Genomic DNA, 19,173 nt, shown 5'->3' with positions numbered 1-19,173 from the left:
ATATTTTGAATAGCAAACAGAATTAATAAATAACGGGAGAGTCAGAATTACAAGAAATAATTGGTCAAACATTTATTAAGATATAATTTTAATGGAAATTGGTTAAAAATTTATATTTTTAGCTGTAATTTTAATTACTGCACAATTGTGTTGGAAAAAAACTTGAGTGCTCCTAACGAGTTTGAAATCCGAGAGAGCAAGGGATTGAATCAATCGAAGCAGAGGACATGTGGATTTGATCCAAACATCAATGGAAGTCAACAATTCACCGAGAAATTCAAATCTTCTCAATAAACTCAAATCCTTGATCATTTTAGGGTTCATTTTTTTCTTGCTTTCTACCCATACAGTTCTTGCCAAATCTCGCCGTCCAGTCACTGTAAGTTTTGTTCGTCTTCTCGGATCGTAATTTTCTTCATCTTCTCACTTGATTGTGCTTAATCGTATTTCAATTATTCAGGATGCTGAAACCAGGCAAAAGAAGCAGGAGTGTTACGCTGATATCGAGAGGTGAGCGTTTACTTCAAGCTATTTTTAGGGTTTTTCTTTTTCCTCTCTCTCGAATTCAATGTAGCTGTAAAATGATCTGCCAGCAACTCTGGAATGTGATTTCTCCTTCCTTTTTTCATCCCACCTGCTACTGGTTTGATTTGCTACGATAATGTGTTGAAAATGTGCAGCGGATTGTGGGGTTGGCAATGCAAATCTTCAGCTACCGAAAAGGAAAATTGTGCCCTGCGATGTCTTTCTCCCACTTGTTACGATCTAGTTTATGGCAGTGATCCGGTGAGACAATGTTCTTCTTATTGATATGTGCATGTATTTCTCTGGCTGTTCTTATTTAATTGCTAAGTCTAACGTTGGATTTGTGTTAATGTAGCTCGAGGAAGGAGAGAAGGATCTTGCCAGGAGTCAAGAGTATAAGTATTGTATATATAAGTAAGTACTGTATTTTTGTTCAATTTTCCAGAAAAGAAAGTGTTGATCATTTCTTATTTGAAGCATTGGTTTCCTATCCTCAAGGAAGAAGACATGGGTCGAAATTGGACGTTTTTGGTTATTGGAAATTTTTAAACATTTCGTGTTGGCTGTTCTCTTTTCATTCTTTCCACTGTTCACTTCATCACCCAACCGTCTGAATAGGAAATTGGAAATGTTTTTGCTTGGTTCACTAGTTCATATAATACATTCTTTATCCAGTCTTCAAATGCTATATCCATGGAACAGAGATTGTTTGTAAGGAGCTTTGACATCCTATACTGCATTGGTTTGCCTTTGGATGGCTGGAAAGGAATCTAGCCACTGCTTATATTCTAGTTGCTACTTAACTCATAGAGAAGCTATAGTTTATAAATTACTATACATATCTAATATGTTTTTGAGTGCTATCAAATCAGAGATCTCCCACCATGCTTAGTTCCAATTTTGAATTTTTAATCATTCGAGAATCAAAATTGTATCCTATTATATCTGGACTTCATTGGCAATCTCTGCTCTTTTGTAATTTCATTTGATCAAATGAAATCATTACCGATGTTTCTCATAGAAAAGATATATATATATATATATATATATATGGACTTCATTCTTTCCCCTTTTGAGAGCTGAGTTGATTCTTACCATTGGTTTATAACCCGTTAAGTATTTAGTTTACCATCTGTCTTTAGACCTTGTTAAATGAGTATTTAATATAGGGGATCTAAGGTGCTTGCATATGATAGCCCCATTCCCTAACTCAACACTTTCCAATACTTCTATCATTTGCTTTCATTCTCTTCTCCTCTTCTTCCTTTTCTAAGGAGTATTAAACTAGAAGATCATTCTTTGTATTGCGTTTAATTCAACTGCATCCCTGAGTTTTAAGTAGAGTGTTCTTAGTCCGATTGAGCTCCATCAGGAGTGTTTGGCCCAAGGAGTTGGGAGAGTAAAAGTTGGAGGAGTGGAGTGGTGGATCTACAACTAAAAGACATAAATTTTATGTCATATTAGTTCTTTACACTTAGGAGTTCATTATTATCTAGACTTCATAATTCTACTCCTCCACCACTACTTTGTAAGTGGTTTTCAACTATATATTGTTTCAGTTTGCTTTCTGCATCTAGGACGAGATGAGTCGAGAGAAACTTCCTGAAAGAGTCATTGGATCTCGATCTAATTACATGTTTGCTTGTCAATTATATTTCAATTTCTATTAATATTTGAAATTGACCTAACATTGATGAACTTTATAGACTTCCAGTATTTGGAATTTGTTGAATTTAAAGTTTCGAAACCTTTTTTTGCTTGCAGGTTATCGATGGGGGAGAGTCTGGAGGGTATTAAGGGATCCTTTGACTACTGATGTTTGTCTGCTTTGTCAAGATTGTCTGTGCTATATAATTGTCTGATGTTCCATTATGCCCTGTTCTTCTGACTGCCTTTTAACATTTGGGTCAAAATATAAGGTACAAATAGGGGTGGTCATTCAAACCGCAAAAACCGAATTGAAAACTGAAACCGAAAAATGTGGAGTAAAACTGAACTTAAAACCGAACCGAACCGTTTTTTAATTAAAAAATATTACATAATTTTTTTTAAAAAAATGTCAAAACCGAATTTGAAATGGTTCGGTTTGGTTCGGTTTGAAACAATAAATCGGTTCGTTTCGGTTTCACATATTAAAAAATTTGATTCGGTTTGGTTTGACAACCGAACCGAATCGTTTTCACCAACCCTGAGTTCATTTTTTTCTTCCTTTCTCTCTCTCTTAGACTCTTTCTCAAAGGTCAAACTTTTAGTTCTTGATTTTTATTTATTGAGTATGCAAATATCTTCTAAAGTAGGTTATTAAACACGTTTGGGTCTCTAATCTATATTATTGAAGTAATAATTTAGTCCTTAAATGCTTGTTTGTTATGATCTATTTTCTATATTTTTAAATTTGTAATAATTTAGTCGTTGAATTTTAACGAGTATACTTCATAATTTGTAATAGGTTTCTATTATGCTAAGAACATTGTTAAGATTTAAGGATTCATTTTTCTGCATATAGATTGACAAATCGATTAAGGATTAAATTTGTTTAGTTTTAAAGACTAAGTCACTTGGGATTTATCATGGCAATGGGTAAACTGATACAAAATTGAAAGTTTAAGAACTACAATACAAAGACTAAGTTGTTATATAAATTTAAGGACAAGTTTTTTCTTTCTTTTTTTTAAGCATAAATTGGAATATGGAAATTTGAACCAAGACCTCTTGGTCTTTAGCACATAGAAATGTCGGCTATCCTAAGATTATAATAATCACCTCTTGCTATAGTAAATACTATTTTGTACTCCTCAATTAACTACAATCTTCAAAATCCTAATTTGTTCCCGTATTTACTATTTGTTATAATTTTTACTATTTTACATTTATCATTTTTTTAATCTTTACTATCGTGTTTACTATTTTTTTCTCAAACTAAAATAGTTTGCATCTCAAATAATTCAAACTAAAATAATATACATTTCAAACACAAATTATTATAATCCAACTATAATAACCTAAGATTATAATAACCAATTTTTTGCCTCAAACACTTCTTAAAAATTGGATCGTGGAAACTCTGTGTATATATATGTATATAAATACATTAAGTTTGGACCAAAGTTGTAACTTACGAAGAACTCATTGAAAGTTGAAACAAGCCATCCAAAGTGAAATTTCAAAAACGTGTCAGGGCGGCCACGTACTTAATCAACTTTGTATGGGAAATGAGCACAGCAAAAGAGAATTTGTCCAACAACTCTTGTTTGATATTGATTCAACTCAACTTATTCTTTGTCTCTAAATTTTGAGGTTAATTTCTATTTAGTCGTTAAATTTTAGAATATTATATTTTTAATCATTAAATTTTGAGTTTAACTTCAATTTAGTCTTTAAATTTCAAAATGTTACCTTTTTAGTCCTTAAGTTTGAGTTATGTTTCAATTTGGATTTTAAGATAAATACTCACTTTCAATTTTGACTTCAACTTCTATTAATTAATTAAAAATAATTATGAAGTGAATTTTAAAAATAGCTTTAATGTTGAGGTGAAAAAAATAGTAAAATTGAATTAATTATAATTTTTTAAAAAAATTATTTTAAATTCAGTAATAAACATTAAAAATAGTGAATAATTAGTGAAAATTTGAGGCTAAAGTATAGATTTTTAAACTTAGAAACCAAATTGGAACAAAATTCAAATCTTAGGGTAAAGGTGTAGCATTTTAAATCTAAAGATATTTAGAATTCAAACTCAAAACTTAACGATTAAAAGCAAAACGTTTGAAATTTAAATAGAAACTAAACCCAAAATTTAAGCATCAAAATTATATATATTTTTTTCTTTATTATTATTGAAAACCATGTTGAAGTAATGATATCACATTAAAATATATTTTATCGACGAATATCTATAGCATTTATTACATGTACCTAATTTATTCATCGGTGTTATAGTATAAAGAAAATGAATCAATTCATCAACTTTATACTATTAGCCTTTTCTTTGTGATTTGGAAAATTTATAACTAAAGGAAAACCGTCAAGTTTTAAATATCCAATACATTCAAAATCTTATAATTCTTCATGAAAAATCTATGGAAGATATTTACTTTGCATAGTTAAAAATGCCCATCCACTTTTTCCTCCCTTTGAAGGAATATTCTTATATGTTACCTATATGACCCAACTAATTAACATGACCTCCTAACGATATCGTGACATTGAAGTTTTAAGATAAAGTTTTTTTTCTTCTAAGAGATTTGGCATATCCTCAAAGCGACAAATGACATTGAATTATTATAAGATAAAAAAAAAAAAAAGAGTAAAAACTTTATGAACTTGGACTCCCATAAATAGCATAACACTCATCCTGTTGAATTTTGCAAATTCTACAAAATATGCAAATAGAAGTCTCACTTAAAGTAAAAAGGAAATGGTAAAAAAAAAATCGAATCCATTGAAGTTTCAATTTTATGTTGGGTAAATTCAAACACTTTTTAAAAAGTAAGGGAATTTTAGGTTTAATAAAATATTAAATTCTTAATTTGATGCAACATACAACTGTTTTCAAATTGTAGATGGTTGAAATAAAATTGAAAATTAAAATCCATATGAGATATAAATGAAGAGTAATTTGAAAAATGAGTATATTGAATTATAATTGTTGTTGTTTACTATGTGTTCTGTATTTATATTGACATGTGGGGTACACTGTCCAATTTGTAACAAACATCAATTGGTTTGTATTTTACAATTACGTTATTATTACCACCGTAAGCAGTATAAAAAATGAATATGTCACGTTTACGATTCATAATTCTAAATAAACATTATCCAAGTTAGTCTAATTATATTTGTCCTTCTAATTTATTATTATTATTTAATTTAACTTGTGAAGGTTCCTTTGAAATGTAGTCAAACAATCCAATCAACCAAAGCACAAATTTTCAATTTAAAAATTTTCAAAAATCTTTTCCCCATAAATTCGATCCCATATTCCCAATCCTCAAATTAAAAAATAAAAAATAAAAGAAAGGGCTTAGCATCTACCCAATCTTCATTGGCATTGATTCGGGTTTCCCATTCAAAATGCAAAATCCTGAGAAAAGAATGATGACCCATTACTTATTTCTATGAATTTTGAGTTTTCTCTTTGAATCTTGAAGGCTCTCTCCAATTTTCACACCCAGTTTCTTTTTCCATCCTGAAACCATAGGATTTTTTCAAATTGAAATCGTTATCGTAGCTGCATTAAAGGCAGTTTGACGAATTGGGTTCATAATTCGACGAATTTTCGTCATACATATCCAATTATCTGAGGTTTCTTCTTTCTTCAATCGATCTTGTGTGAAGATCCGATTCCTAAATTATTGGTATATTTCAATTCCCTTAATTTTGTATTCATTTGATAATCGGCTTTGAAATTCGACGATGTACTATTCGCATCCGCCGCCGATGCTGGTGAACTGCTCCGGCTGCCGGACTCCTCTCCAGCTCCCGCCAGGAGCTCCGTCGATTCGGTGCGCTATATGCAGGACTGTGACACAGGTCATGGACCCACGAGCTGTCCCTCCGCCGTCGCCTTCTCACACGACTCCGCCGGCTCCGGTTCCATCGCCCTACAACCATGCGCCACCAGGACCTCCAGCCCACCCGCATGGCCGTAAAAGGGCTGTGATCTGTGGGATCTCATATAGATACTCGAGACATGAGCTCAAGGGCTGCCTTAACGATGCTAAGTGTATGCGTTATCTTTTGATCAATAAATTCCATTTTCCAGAAGATTCTATCCTTATGCTTACAGGTACTTTTCCCCAACTCTCTCAGTTCATCATAAGATTTATTGATTATTGCTATTTGCTTGTTGATCTTAACTCTTTGAGAGACTTTTTGGAATCCTAGGATATATGATTGTGGAGTTCATATGTAGAGTATATATGTCTGTATGTCTAAGTAGTTTGAGATATCTGATACAGTTTTTGTTTTGAAAATTTTTATTCGATAATTCTATCGATCTTTGTTTGAATAAAATATAGATTGCAATTTTTTCTTTTAATTTTTAAAAATTTTCTTTCTTTTTTGAATAATGAACAACAATTAACCCATTATATTTCTTACAAAAATATGGTTAAATAAAATGAGAAATCAAAACTTTTGATTCCTAATTTTTCTCCATGAATTTCATTATCATCTTTTGTTACTCTATATTTTTACTATGTCATGAATTTTTTTTAATTAAATCTTCCTCATCATCTTAGCAGCCACTAGAATGTCACCACATTTCGTCTAAATATTTTCAACACTCATTTAATATGTGAATCCAATTAAATAAAAATATTTTTTAACAAATTTTTACGTATAAACATTGCACTTAATGCAGACAAAATAATATTTTTTATAATCAACAACCCTACAACATACTTTAATAGTCATCAGTCTTATAGCAGTCGAAAGTGGTTGTTGAAGTTGATTATCGAAGATGATTTTCGTTGAAGTTTGTAATCGAAGATGGTTGTCGGAGCCTGAAGTTGGTCGCATGAAAATGGTATTGGAGTTGGTTGTCGAAGTTTGTCATCGGGTAGTTTTCAAATCCTGAAGTTGGTGGGGCAAAGGTAGTTGTCATCGGAGGTGGTTGTCGGAGCCTAGAGTTGGTTGCTGGAGTATCATCGGATGTGGTTGTCGGAGCCCGAAGTTAGTTCCTGGAGTGTGGCAATACCGATGGATGGAGCCATTGAAAACCTTGGAAAACAGGAGACTTGGGGTGAGTTGGTAAAATATACCAACTCAACTCCACCAACATTTAAAGTTGGTGGGCCAAACAATGAGTTGGTGTATTATACCAATTCAACTCAACTCATGTTGGTGAGCCAAACACCCTCTAATTGTTATGGAAAACATAACAACTCACTTCTGCTTGTTGGTACTTCTATGGTTTCATTCTTATAGGAAATGTTTGAGTGGCCACTTTTGTTTGTTATTTTGTTTGGAAGCATCATAGATTTCATTTGTGTTTTAGGACCTGTTAGGATATTTGGCCTTACTTGAGCAGGATCGGTTTTATAGGTTGTACGGACGTGTATGTTGTTGAGTATTGGATATAATTTCTAAACTCTCAGCCTTTCATGGGCCATTATGCAAACATGTTACATGGACAGAAGATTAGTTGTTAGGAAATGAAATGGTAATCTTATGCTTTTTAGGAGGGAATATTGTGAGTCCAATTTCAGAACTATTGATATGTAACAAGAAAATGGTAAAATTGTACTCTTAGAGGCCATCACTCTCGACGACTATCTGATTCTAGGGGTAGGCTGAGGTTGGGGTGTGTCCTATTTTGTGGGAGCTTTGGAGGGTGAGAAACAACATAATCTTTAGAGGGTTGGAGAGATTTTATGTCAATGTCTGGTTCCTTGTTAGATTCTCTATTTCTCAAAGGTTCTTTTGTAAATATTTGCTTGGTCTTATTTCTCTGGACTGGAGTCCCTTCTTTTAGTTTGACTTTTTTTTTAAAAAAGTATATTTTTTGTATGCCTATGTGTTCACTAAATCGATGTCAAATTCTTTTTAAGAGGGAGGACAAACTCCTCCTCCCTCTTGGCTTGGCCAATGTAGCGTGTAGTTGTTATCACATTGGGTTGAAGAACCCGTTTGGAGTTCATAGGAGATCCACTAGTGACCAGAGTATCTTGGGAAAATATCAAGGATGATAACATTGCTTATTTATTTCGAGTCTTGTATTGGCATGAACTAAATCAGATCATTTTTTTATATATTGTTTTTTCAGGGGGGGATAGGAAACGTTAAGTATATAGAAAAATCCAGAGCAAGGGCCACAAAAGAACAACCTAAGGGTTGAGGTAAAGGAAATCCCTGCCTAAAAATTAAGGAATAAAGGCATTCCAATTACTTACAATGAGAAGAGGCTGTAATTACCCACCAAGAAACTGTATAACTTATCTTCAAATAGGAGACCCTTGATGTTAGCCTTGCCTTGGAGATTCTCCTAAAGCTTCAATCATCCAGGCTTCTATTTTTTTGGGAAGAGAAACTTGAATCCCAATTTCACATCATATTTAGGCTACAACCTTACTTGAACAGAATCTGTTCTATAGGTCGAACAATTGTGTCTTTGAGTTTGTTTCATTTAGGCTGTTCCGATTTTTATTGATGGGTTCTCTTTAAATGAATTCTGAATCCATGTCTGCGTATTGCTTGTTTTCTTGCAAACTTTCTAAGCTCTCGTGTTCTGGATAATGAAGCTCTATAAGTTTTCGCCTGAGGCCCTCATCAATTATCAATCACTTGTAAATTTATTGCTGATTTATTTCTGTATATTTTTACTTATGGTCATTCTGGAAATTGAAATGCAGAAGAAGAAACTGATCCATACCGAATTCCCTACAAAAGCAACATTAGAATGGCATTGTATTGGCTAGTACAAGGTTGTCAACCAGGTGACTCCTTGGTTTTCCATTATTCCGGACACGGTTCTCGCCAAAGGAACTATAATGGTGATGAAGTAGATGGATATGATGAAACTCTCTGCCCTCTGGACTTTGAAACTCAGGGAATGATTGTTGATGATGAAATTAATTCGGCAATTGTTAGACCTCTTCCTCAAGGTGTAAAGCTTCATGCATTTATAGATGCTTGCCATAGTGGCACCGTACTAGATTTGCCATTTCTATGCAGAATGGGCCGGTTGGTATCTTATAAAATATGTTTATGTTTTTTGGCCGATATATAATATGAGACATCGATGTTGTTCACACTGAAGTTTATATATCTTCACTTTCAATTGTTGAATGGCTCTTGGATTAAACTTTTCGATTTTCGCCTTAATCATAGGAGTGGACAATACATGTGGGAGGACCATCGTCCACGATCTGGAGTATGGAAGGGAACGAGTGGCGGAGAAGCTATTTCTTTCAGTGGCTGTGATGATGACCAAACCTCTGCTGATACTTCTGTAAGTTCCATAATCCACAATTCTTTTTATCCTATTCACATTGCTTTAGATCTGAAATGCAATGACACCGATGAGCTAATTACTTAAACGGGAACAGGCTCTATCAAAGATAACATCAACAGGTGCCATGACTTTCTGCTTCATCCAAGCAATCGAGCGGGGACATGGAACTACATATGGAAGCATACTGAACTCGATGCGAAATGCCATAAAAAATGCTGGTGGTAGTGGTGACATTATTGGTGGCACTGTGACGTCTTTGGTCTCCATGCTTTTGTCTGGAGGGAGCGCTGTCGGTGGGCTCAGACAGGTACTTCACTCAAGAGTTCCATGTTTGATTGAGACTATAAATGCATACAATTCACTGAACACCATGCTAGTATATTGATGCTAAGAGTTTTGGTTCAAATTTCATTTTTGTTAAAAGCTCAAGAATTTTTGGATGTTTGCAGGAGCCGCAATTAACCGCGTGTCAGCCATTCGATGTTTATACAAAACCTTTCTCTCTGTGATTTCCTTTTTCTTGATTGATCTAGAAGAGGTGATGATTCAAGGTTACATGTGGAGTAGAGTTATACCTATATTGGCCTATTTCTACATTTGATTGATATAGCTTGTTCAAATTTTATGCTCACGATGATGGGAAAATTAAGGCAAATTGAAAAGGCAAATTGTAGTGTACATGGATTGATGATATAGTACTACTACGTGTTCGAATCTTCCTTGTTACTGTTCATTATTAATTAGATAATTTCAACCGTAAAGACTAATGCTAATGAAAGGTAAAGAGATTCAAACCTATCACTAGTGACACTAATATGACATTAAAGCATGTTTGGGAGTAAGTTTGAAATGGTTAAAGTCACTTTGTTTAGGTTTAATCATTCGAGATTAATTTTGGTGGTATGACATTTAATAGCATAAAGCAAAATATTCAATTGATTTTGCACTTATATGAGTGATTTTAACCATTTCAAAAGTAAACTACCTCATAAATCAAATAAAACTTTCACTATAACCAGACATTTATTTTTCTTAGTCTTGGTAGCTCTACCTTTGTCGTAAAAATGATGTAAAATATTTGAGGGATGAGTGGCAAGATTCTCTATCAACTTACAAAGTATATGGCCAAAGTAACCAAACCTAAAATCATACCTTTTGGAAAGGGAAAAAAAACTAACCTAAAATCACAAATTAATGAATTCCTTTCTATTCTGATTTCATAAATCCATGTAACTAAATAAATTTCTCTAACTTTGTTGATTTGATTGGGTATGAAGGGCGAAATATTTCCAGTTGGAGATCAGAACTTTTAAGAACTTCGTTCAAAAAAATCTGACCTTTATCCAATTGAACTACCTCCAGCACGTTGCCAAGAACATCAGCTGCAATCCCAGCTTGTACAAGACTTCCAGGCTCCTCTCCACCTTCATATATAAACTTCCCAATTTCTTTCAACGAAATCAAATTTTCCCACATCAAGTTAGCCAGTAATCGGCCCATAAATTGTGGAGCTTTTGGGGCATCATTCACAGCATCGTCCAGAGTGGCAAGAACTGATTGGATTCTGGTAAAATGGGGAAGAGCAAAGAAAATAATCATGTTGGAGAAAGGTTGAGAAGAAAAAGGAAAAAGAAGGATTTCTTAGAAAGCACTGGTGCGCTTGGGAGAGCAAAGCATGACTCTCGGTTATCAAAAACACTTCATTATTTTATGATGTAATAGTCTCTAAATAATTTATCAATTTATTTATGCAAGAAATCTTATTTAAATCTCAATACTAGTCTCTATGAGACTAAATCATTGCAAATTTTAAAGTATAGGGACTAAATTCAGCGACTAGATTGGTATAAAATTGAAAATACAGAGACTAAATCATTACAAACTAAAGTTAAAGGATTAAATCACTACTTCTTTAAAAATTTAGGAATTAAAAGTAATTTTTAACCCCCGAAAAAAAAAGAAAAAAAAAAAGATTTCTTAGAAAGATTAGGATGCTTACCCTTTGAGAAGTTGGAGTTGAGTCAATGTAGCATCCTTTGATTTGATGAGGCTAACAAGAAGTTTAGCTAGAAGATCCCTTTCTGTGTTTTGTCTCTCAAAGGAGTCTGTGACCCAAAGAGAAATCATGGAGGAATGGAATTCAGGCGAATTCAAGTCCTTGATGCACAGGGTAACTTCCTTCTCATCTCTAGCGCTGAAACCAAAATTGATTTTACTTTTTTACTCGGAACCATAAAAAATCAAGTAATAATACATATATTTGCAATTTCTTTACCAATGAACTGGTGAAACCACCTCCACATTATTAGAAACATAATTTTTTTGCGAGTTCTGACGAAATTCATCTTCTTGGAATATCATTCAAATAGGTAAAAGTTTCACTGTTATTGGAATACTCCATCCTAATTCAGAAATTTCTAAACAGCACTATACTAGTTACTTCATCCAAAATTTCAAGCCTTCAATATCTCAAAAAAGATCATGAACGATATATATTAATGCTAAAACTGGACTTTTTTTTTTGAGAAAAGATGAAAAAGTGTAGGGGCATACAAAAAAGGAGTCAACGAGGGAGCCCAATTATAAGAAGGGGTTTCCAGTCAAGTAAAATAAGATTTTGTGAATAATTAAAAACACCTGGAGATCGAAATCCAAAGAAAACATAGAATTTACAAGGGACTCACATCACTATAAGAGATTCCATTCTTTCTCTGGTCAACAAACTCCACAGTAGCACAAAATCATAAACGATATATTCCGATTCACGTGTTTCTAATTTGCACAGTAGCTCACAACAGTTGTTTTATCCATGCAAATTGGTTTAAGAACTTGAAACAATATGGGATGGTAAAAGAAGCAACAAAGAATGAGATAATACCTGTAATATTCCCTAATTGCAGCGATGGACTTATCTCGCAGATGATCCTCGGACATAACTTCACAATGACCATTCGGAGTCAATGCTGGTTGTTCATATTTGGTCGGCTGACACCTCCGAAGACCGCTAATAGCAGGTTCCTGTGTACTCATTGCCTGATCGAGGGATTCTGAACCTAAAATTCCCTGTGAAAATTTCCTTGAAGGGATGTCCCCTCTGGAGTTGGAAGTTGCATGCTCTGATACTAAGCCATGAGGACTTAAAATAGCTACCATTTTTTGGGAGTTATTACCAGTCGGCAAGGGCAAATCTGATAATGAATTAGACGAAACGGATCGTGACCCTCTAATGAACATTCCTCTAGCTAGACCACCTTGGGGACCTAAAGTGACAGAATCATCACTGATAGATCTTTGGGGCAATGGAGTTGGGAATGCCTTGGCCTCAGAAGGCTGTAGTTTACCTTTAAAACAAGGGTCTTGACTGCTTGAACCACAATTCTGGGTCGAAAAACCGTGAAAACCACCAATCTGGGCATTGGGAGAAGGCAATAATGCAGGCGCTTTTGAACCAAAATCCATTGATGTTCCCCGCCTCAATGGTGGACTGATCCTAGGACCACGGGTTAATCTACTAGTTTGTGCTTGGCGTTCTTGCACAGCATCCCTGTGGACTTCATCAATTTTTTTAGGTCCTTCAACTTTTCTCCTCTGTTGCCATTTATTCTTTCTCAAATCAATTGCATCCTTCAACATGAATCTAACCCTAGATGACAGTTTCATGTTATTAGATAATTCAGTCATCATCTCAAAATATGCATTCATATGGTCCTTGGCTTTGGGGTGATCTATCATCTCTCCTATGGTGCTCATTAATTTGCACAATGCTTCAATATCTTCCTCATCCGGATTTTGATATTGACCCAACAATTTTTTGATGCATACATGCATGATTTTCTCTGTTATCATCTTCTTCTTGTAAAGCTCCCCAATTAATCGGATGTTGCCAAGCATTCTTCTACGCGCCTTTGTTCTATTCACTTCTCGTTCCTCTGCAGACTGTTTCATCTCACCGACCTTATTAACTTCATCATTTTCTTCCTGCTCTTTCTCAAATTCCTCTTGGCACTTGTTTAAAAGCAACCTCTTAAAAGTAATCTTCTGATGATCATCGCTAAAATCAGGTAACTCACCAGCTAGATGGAGACAAAAATTGGCGTACATTTCACAGAAGGTAGGCTCCATCAGAGCTTTGTCAAAGATCTGAGAGATGACACCACTTAGTGTCTTCGAACTATCAATATTAACTGCTTTCACTTGTTCAAAGAGTTTTTCAAAATTTTGTGGAGTTAGCTTGTTAAGTATAGCCTTCAACTGCCTTTGTTTGGTCTCTTCCTGGTCAGCCGCTTTACCCACTTCATACTTCTTCTCGGCTCTGTGCATCACCTGTGATGGAGTTGGAGGAGAAATTATACCTTTAACCTGAAAAATAGCATCTCTTTGCCACCTATCAGTATTGGAGCCATTTCTTTGAATCTTTCCCTGAGAACCAACGTGTGCCCATTGGGACTTTACAGCACTATTGTTAGCACCTTGAGTAGGTCGAGTGCTATCCAAATGTGAATGCCGCCCTGAAGCAAGTAGTCTGTCATCAGCAGTAATAGCACGATGGTCTAATCGAGACCCTCCACTTGGCTTATCCATTTTTCCAAGGTTAGCAGGTGAATTACTATTAACAGAACGAGAGCCATGATTAATACTCATTAAACCCTTTATGTTGGGAGTAACTTCAAACCCAGCTGGAAGGTCCATGAACTGCTCGGCAAATTTCAGGAGGAAATCTCTGGAGTATTTTTTAGCCAGATCTCTACTCTCATCCTTGAGGCGCAGTGCTATTTTTCTGTTGGCCTTATCCTCAAAACCACCCTCGTATTTCAATGTAACAGTAGAATTATCAACTGCATCTTCCCAATCATCTGGCTCAAGTTTACCCTGAACATCCTTCCTGGTCAAGACAGCCTCTTCCTTAACGGAACCAGCAGATTCGTGTTTCATATTTATGCTCTCATTGGAGCTTTCAGCAGACAAGACAGTCTCTTTCTTCTCTTCAGTTTCTTTATATGCCATATAAAGGTCGGAAGTAGTCCCAGCAGCATCTGCCTTCCGAATAATTTCCTTCCTCTTCTTCTTCGACCTATTCCTCATCTTATTTATGTCCATAACAGGTTTGTCCTTAATAAAGGGTCTAAAATTAGGGTCACATTGACCACCAGTGTGCTCTATTCTATCTCCTTTCTGCTTCATCTCTGATGGCTCAGACGTTTCAACAAGAGCAGATTGCAGATCAGCTCGGCACACTACAGTATGATTTTTAGTGTTGCTGTCACTTTGACAAGAAGATACAAGAATAGCTGAAGTCTTACATCCATGAGTTTTGGAGCTAGAAAGAACATTACTGTCGTTTGTACTGCCAAGTTCTGCATGCGAAATTATAGGTTCATCCCATTCTTCCAGTGTTTTTGACTTTGAATTGCCATTATTAATTGCAGTTGGCTTCATGCAAAATGGAGGTTTACTTTGTTCTATGTCATCTTGAGAATCAGGCAATCTTCTCGCTCCTACTTTTTTTGTTCCAACGAGCTCGTGCTTTGATTGCTCAAATTGCAAAGAGGAATCCAGCTTAGAATTACAAATGGAATCTGAAACCTCAACCTGATGCAGCAGTTGAATCGGTCCTTTCTTGCCTGATACTTTGTTATCGGCCTTAATTGAGTTGGACTTAGACAGGCTTTCTTTAGGACAAGAGTAGATGACCTGCGTCGAAGACCCTGGAAGAGATTGCATTTCAACATGCTTTGCTGCCGAGGAAATAGAGTTCTCATCATGAACTTGGACTTCTTTCACATTAGGTGAATCAGCAATATGATGCACAAGGCTCATACTCTTACTATCAGGGAGGGAAATAGAAGTTCTGTGACTAACAAATGATACATGGGAAGGCTTCTGATTCTGGTTTAAGGGTGCTCCTGCCGAGGCTTGCATCTCCCTTTTGGTCTCTTGCTCTGGATTTGACGTTCCAATATTTGGTTGATCATAGACACTGGAATCATTTTTTGCTAATGGTTGTCTGGGTACTGGCAGCACTGACCCTGAAGGTACAGATTGAAACACAGGGCGTTGTGCCTGGCAGGTAAGAACAGCTGATAAGAATAAACCATTCCAGTTGCCAAGAAAAAGACATAGTAACCATAATTAGCAATATGAATAAATCATGTCAATAACTGAGCATGAGCAGAAATGTTAATCTCAAACTTAGGCCAAGTATACCGAACAACAATCCAAATGAAGTAGAGATGACCATGGTACATACATGCCAACAGATTTAGACAGTTGCCATGCTCAAGATTTATGAAAGCCAGAATCAAACTCCCCAAAATATATATTTGATGAGTGCCAGAGCCATATATCAAGACAGTAGCAGCTACTGAAAAGACGCACTCTAACCTGGTTCAATATCTCGTCTTGCAGATTCGAAGGAGCTGAGCTGGTCCTAGGAATCTGAAATACCAAAGTGTCAATCCTCACAACAGATATAACCATATAATTTATTGACTACCAGGAATCACATTGAAGGCTATGGTTATATATATCATCAACGTTACTAAATAATCATAGATTGGATAGAACACCTGGAAACCAGGACTTAAGGATCCAAATTGAAGTGGAAATGTTATATGCTGTTCTCCCAAGTCTAGACATGAAAAATAACTATGATTAGCATCCCAACCAAAAAAAATGTACCATTAAACTAACCAAAATAGATCTCATCACGCACCACCACATGCCAAAACACTTCTCTGTTGTAAATGTGAACCTAATCAGCTTACCTTTAAAGAGGGTGGTGTCGGAAGTTTTTGATGTAGGCTTAGAAGATGCATTATTTTGAACAATTCCGCTCTTGGATTCTGAAAATGCATCAGAGGTCTTTGAGGCCGTTTGAGAAGTTGCATTTTTTTTAACAGTCCCGCCTTGGGATCCTGACAATTTTATTGGATTGGATGCTGATCCTGCAAGCAGAGTAGTGCACGTAAGCTCGTATATTGCAAAATCATCACAGAGAAATGTACAAAAATAGAAAACATCTAAAAGAAAAGGCCTTAACAATAATAGCATCGTAAGGAGAAAGAAACACTGATCTAAAGATAACATTCAATTTGTAATATAATCAGATGCTGATCTCTGACCTGATAATAAACTACTAAGAAAGCAATTGAATAGCTTATCGAAATTTTTTCTTTTTGTTTTTTCTTAATGAATTCATACCATTCTGTTGCGGCTGCACATGAGAACCGTTTTGTCCTCCGCGAGGGGCAGAAGAAACGGTAGAACTTACAGAGGATTCACCAGCCTTAGTTTTCCGTGCTTGTTGAACATCGTTAGACTGCTTAACACTAAACCAAAGACCGAAAGGGAAAGAAGAAGAAACAAAAAGAATTAGACCTAAAAACAATGTAAGAAATCAAACAATCCTTAGAAAACCATATAATTCATATAAAAGATACTTCCTAACGACAATCCAAAAGAGAGGGAAGAAAGAACACACAAAATGCCATTACCTATGGTTGGAGACGATCGGCGGCGCAAACCTGCCGGAATCGCCCGGCTTAGAATGAAGTCTGTATGAGATATTCTGTTGATTGAAGCTCGACGATCGCCCAGATTTCTTAAACTGAGGATTCTCATTCTTATTATGCCTTGATTGATCGAAAGACATATATACCAATCCCTTACTTCCGAATGTATGTGTATATTTTCAAGAATTCTGTACAGAAATCACCTCCCGTTCTTCTTCCTCCTGCAATCATTCCTACACAGCCAAAAACATCATCAATCGCTACACAAAATCGCGAATAACCACAATGTATCGAAGAAAATTCAAAACATTCAAGGAATCAGAAATACATTAACGGAAATGAGACAGCGAAGAATCTTGCAGAATTGGGAGTGATAGTGAATGTGAAGAGCAAGGATTTCCAGAGAAAAACGGAGAAAATCAAGGTGACAGAGAAGCTATGGAGGATTCTAGAGAGAGAATGAATGGTAGTGTGAGAAAGGCGGCAACGAAACAAGGTCAATGTGAGGTCAGCCTTTTCCAGGTGATTCAAAACGGATTTTCAATTTCCCAATACAATTTTTAACCTTAAATTTGTACTTAAAAATGGACAAATTAAAAAGAAAAAAAGAAACTCCTAAACTTGTAGAGTTGTATCTAAGTTAGATAAGCTTTGTAATTTAAAATTTTAAAAATATTAATATGTTAACAATTTTAACCGTATGTAGTTGGTTATTAACGCATTTGTATGTCGCTTGCAATTCTAAATATTATTATAAAAAAGATTGATTTTATGATTCAATAATCATAAAATATATGTATGATTTGAAATTGATAGAGCTTAAATATTATTATTATTATTTAGTTCAACATATATATATTTAAAAAATGTGAGAATAGTTTCAAATCTCTAACATCTTGATCGATGATGATACTTTATGTCAATTGAACTATATTTATATTAGCACAATGTTATTATTTACATTTTTTTAAGTACAACTAGTGATAAGAAGATTCGAACCACAAGCTACATGATTTTTAATATACTCGTATGTCAATTAAATTATATTCGATTAGGTGGTTATTTACATTGATTACATGGTAAATAACATTGAGAGTATTATTTAATAATTACTTTATAAAGCATAACATTATTAAAAGGCATTATCATGGACTTTACTCTAATGAATATACAACCATGATCATTGTGTATGATCATGTTGTAATTACTATGATTATTTAATACGTATCATTCTCCACGGTTACATTTTATTAAATTGTTATAATCATTTTTTTTAGTGCGTTACACTTTAAATAAAAGCGATGGGATCCGAATAATAATTATTAATAATATCAAAAATTCGTGTATTAATTTAAAACAATTTCTTTTCGATATTATAGTTTGTCATTGAAACTCTGTTTTTTTTTTTTTTTTTTTTTTACATTTATATTTTCTTAAATATAGAAAAATAAGTCGATTTATTTACAAATATAGTAAAATGTCAAACATCAATGATAGACAGCGATAGACTGTCAAGATAAACGTCTATCAGTATTTTTCATTGTCTAGATAATTAAGCACATGAAGGTAGAATATAAAAATGAATAGTAGAATAGATACTGTTTGAATGAGAAATTTTGGACCAATCACAAGTCACCACGTCATTTGCTAAATTAACGATGAATTTCTAAATCATTGACTTTGGGTCCAATTAGAAGTTGACACATGTCCCGAATTGAATTGAAGACAAGTTTCGATGACGTCACGCGGATGAATTAGATGAGATTAAATTGGTCCAATTTGATATTACTATTTGGGATTAAAGTACAAACCTAAAAAATTAAAAAAAAAAAAAAAAAAAAAAATTGAATTTGACCCAAATTCCAGATTAGGACCAAAACCAACTAATTGAGCCCAAGGGTCAGGCCATGGACCAACCAGCCTACGAAGCCCACCTGAGAACTTCTAAAAATAGAGAAGTTCTCTTCATTTGTAAGGGCAGCATTTTCTACACTCAGAAAGCACCAGAGAGAAATTCACTACCAAGCAGAGGACCCTCAATACTCTGAAGCTACACTCCTATAAGGCAGAAGACCTTTGAAGACACAAATAACTTCTACTTCAAGCTTCCAAGACTCCTGAAGCTGCGCTTTTATAAGGCAGAAGACCTTTTGAAGACACAAATACTCTTCCAAGACT

At 34.7% G+C, this 19,173-nt stretch overlaps 3 protein-coding genes across 5 annotated transcripts; 2 read left to right on the top strand and 1 right to left on the bottom strand.

Moving 5' to 3' along the window:
- The first annotated feature begins 135 nt into the window (after positions 1-135).
- Positions 136-2,833, top strand: LOC120087079. Its single transcript, XM_039043935.1, has 5 exons — positions 136-379; positions 461-510; positions 681-786; positions 881-939; positions 2,290-2,833. The coding sequence occupies exons 1-5, from the start codon at positions 251-253 to the stop codon at positions 2,339-2,341; spliced, it is 396 nt and encodes a 131-aa protein (XP_038899863.1). The 5' UTR covers positions 136-250; the 3' UTR covers positions 2,342-2,833.
- A 2,676-nt stretch (positions 2,834-5,509) lies between these two features.
- LOC120073127 (metacaspase-1) lies at positions 5,510-10,210 on the top strand. Its single transcript, XM_039025758.1, has 5 exons — positions 5,510-6,316; positions 8,883-9,213; positions 9,361-9,481; positions 9,579-9,791; positions 9,934-10,210. Exons 1-5 carry the CDS (start codon positions 5,944-5,946, stop codon positions 9,991-9,993), a joined length of 1,098 nt encoding a protein of 365 aa, XP_038881686.1. The 5' UTR covers positions 5,510-5,943; the 3' UTR covers positions 9,994-10,210.
- Positions 10,211-10,488: 278 nt separating this feature from the next.
- On the bottom strand, positions 10,489-17,531 carry LOC120073106 (eukaryotic translation initiation factor 4G-like). 3 transcript variants are annotated; one of them, XM_039025730.1, is made up of 9 exons: positions 17,324-17,531; positions 16,978-17,228; positions 16,685-16,812; positions 16,249-16,428; positions 16,051-16,112; positions 15,866-15,919; positions 12,363-15,544; positions 11,484-11,678; positions 10,489-11,048 (listed from the first exon to the last, which is right to left on the bottom strand). In XM_039025730.1, exons 2-9 carry the CDS (start codon positions 17,133-17,135, stop codon positions 10,718-10,720), a joined length of 4,290 nt encoding a protein of 1,429 aa, XP_038881658.1. In that variant the 5' UTR covers positions 17,136-17,228; positions 17,324-17,531; the 3' UTR covers positions 10,489-10,717. The 3 variants fall into 3 exon arrangements, with proteins under 3 accessions (XP_038881658.1, XP_038881673.1, XP_038881666.1); XM_039025745.1 differs by lacking the exons at positions 16,685-16,812; positions 16,978-17,228; positions 17,324-17,531 and having other exon boundaries at positions 12,363-15,561; positions 15,732-15,919; positions 16,249-16,281; XM_039025738.1 differs by lacking the exons at positions 16,685-16,812; positions 16,978-17,228; positions 17,324-17,531 and having other exon boundaries at positions 15,732-15,919; positions 16,249-16,281.
- Between the last annotated feature and the right edge of the window lie 1,642 nt (positions 17,532-19,173).

Source organism: Benincasa hispida, chromosome 1 (assembly GCF_009727055.1).
Source record: "Benincasa hispida cultivar B227 chromosome 1, ASM972705v1, whole genome shotgun sequence".
NCBI lineage: Eukaryota > Viridiplantae > Streptophyta > Magnoliopsida > Cucurbitales > Cucurbitaceae > Benincasa > Benincasa hispida.
The sequence above is the reverse complement of the archived record's forward strand: the minus strand, read 5'-3'. Positions and strand labels throughout refer to the sequence as shown.

Bases quoted from the DNA above. Each gene is read 5' to 3' on its own strand.
- LOC120087079 (XM_039043935.1), top strand. From the start codon at position 251: ATGGAAGTCAACAATTCACCGAGAAATTCAAATCTTCTCAATAAACTC. The intron at 787-880 runs GTGAGACAATGT...GTGTTAATGTAG, and splicing joins TAGTTTATGGCAGTGATCCG to CTCGAGGAAGGAGAGAAGGA. The intron at 940-2,289 runs GTAAGTACTGTA...TTTTGCTTGCAG, and splicing joins TATAAGTATTGTATATATAA to GTTATCGATGGGGGAGAGTC.
- LOC120073127 (XM_039025758.1), top strand. From the start codon at position 5,944: ATGTACTATTCGCATCCGCCGCCGATGCTGGTGAACTGCTCCGGCTGC. The intron at 9,482-9,578 runs GTAAGTTCCATA...AAACGGGAACAG, and splicing joins AAACCTCTGCTGATACTTCT to GCTCTATCAAAGATAACATC. The intron at 9,792-9,933 runs GTACTTCACTCA...GGATGTTTGCAG, and splicing joins CTGTCGGTGGGCTCAGACAG to GAGCCGCAATTAACCGCGTG.
- LOC120073106 (XM_039025730.1), bottom strand. From the start codon at position 17,135: ATGTCTTTCGATCAATCAAGGCATAATAAGAATGAGAATCCTCAGTTT. The intron at 16,113-16,248 runs GTAAGCTGATTA...TTTCATGTCTAG, and splicing joins CGACACCACCCTCTTTAAAG to ACTTGGGAGAACAGCATATA. The intron at 11,049-11,483 runs GTAAGCATCCTA...CCATTTTACCAG, and splicing joins CAACTCCAACTTCTCAAAGG to AATCCAATCAGTTCTTGCCA.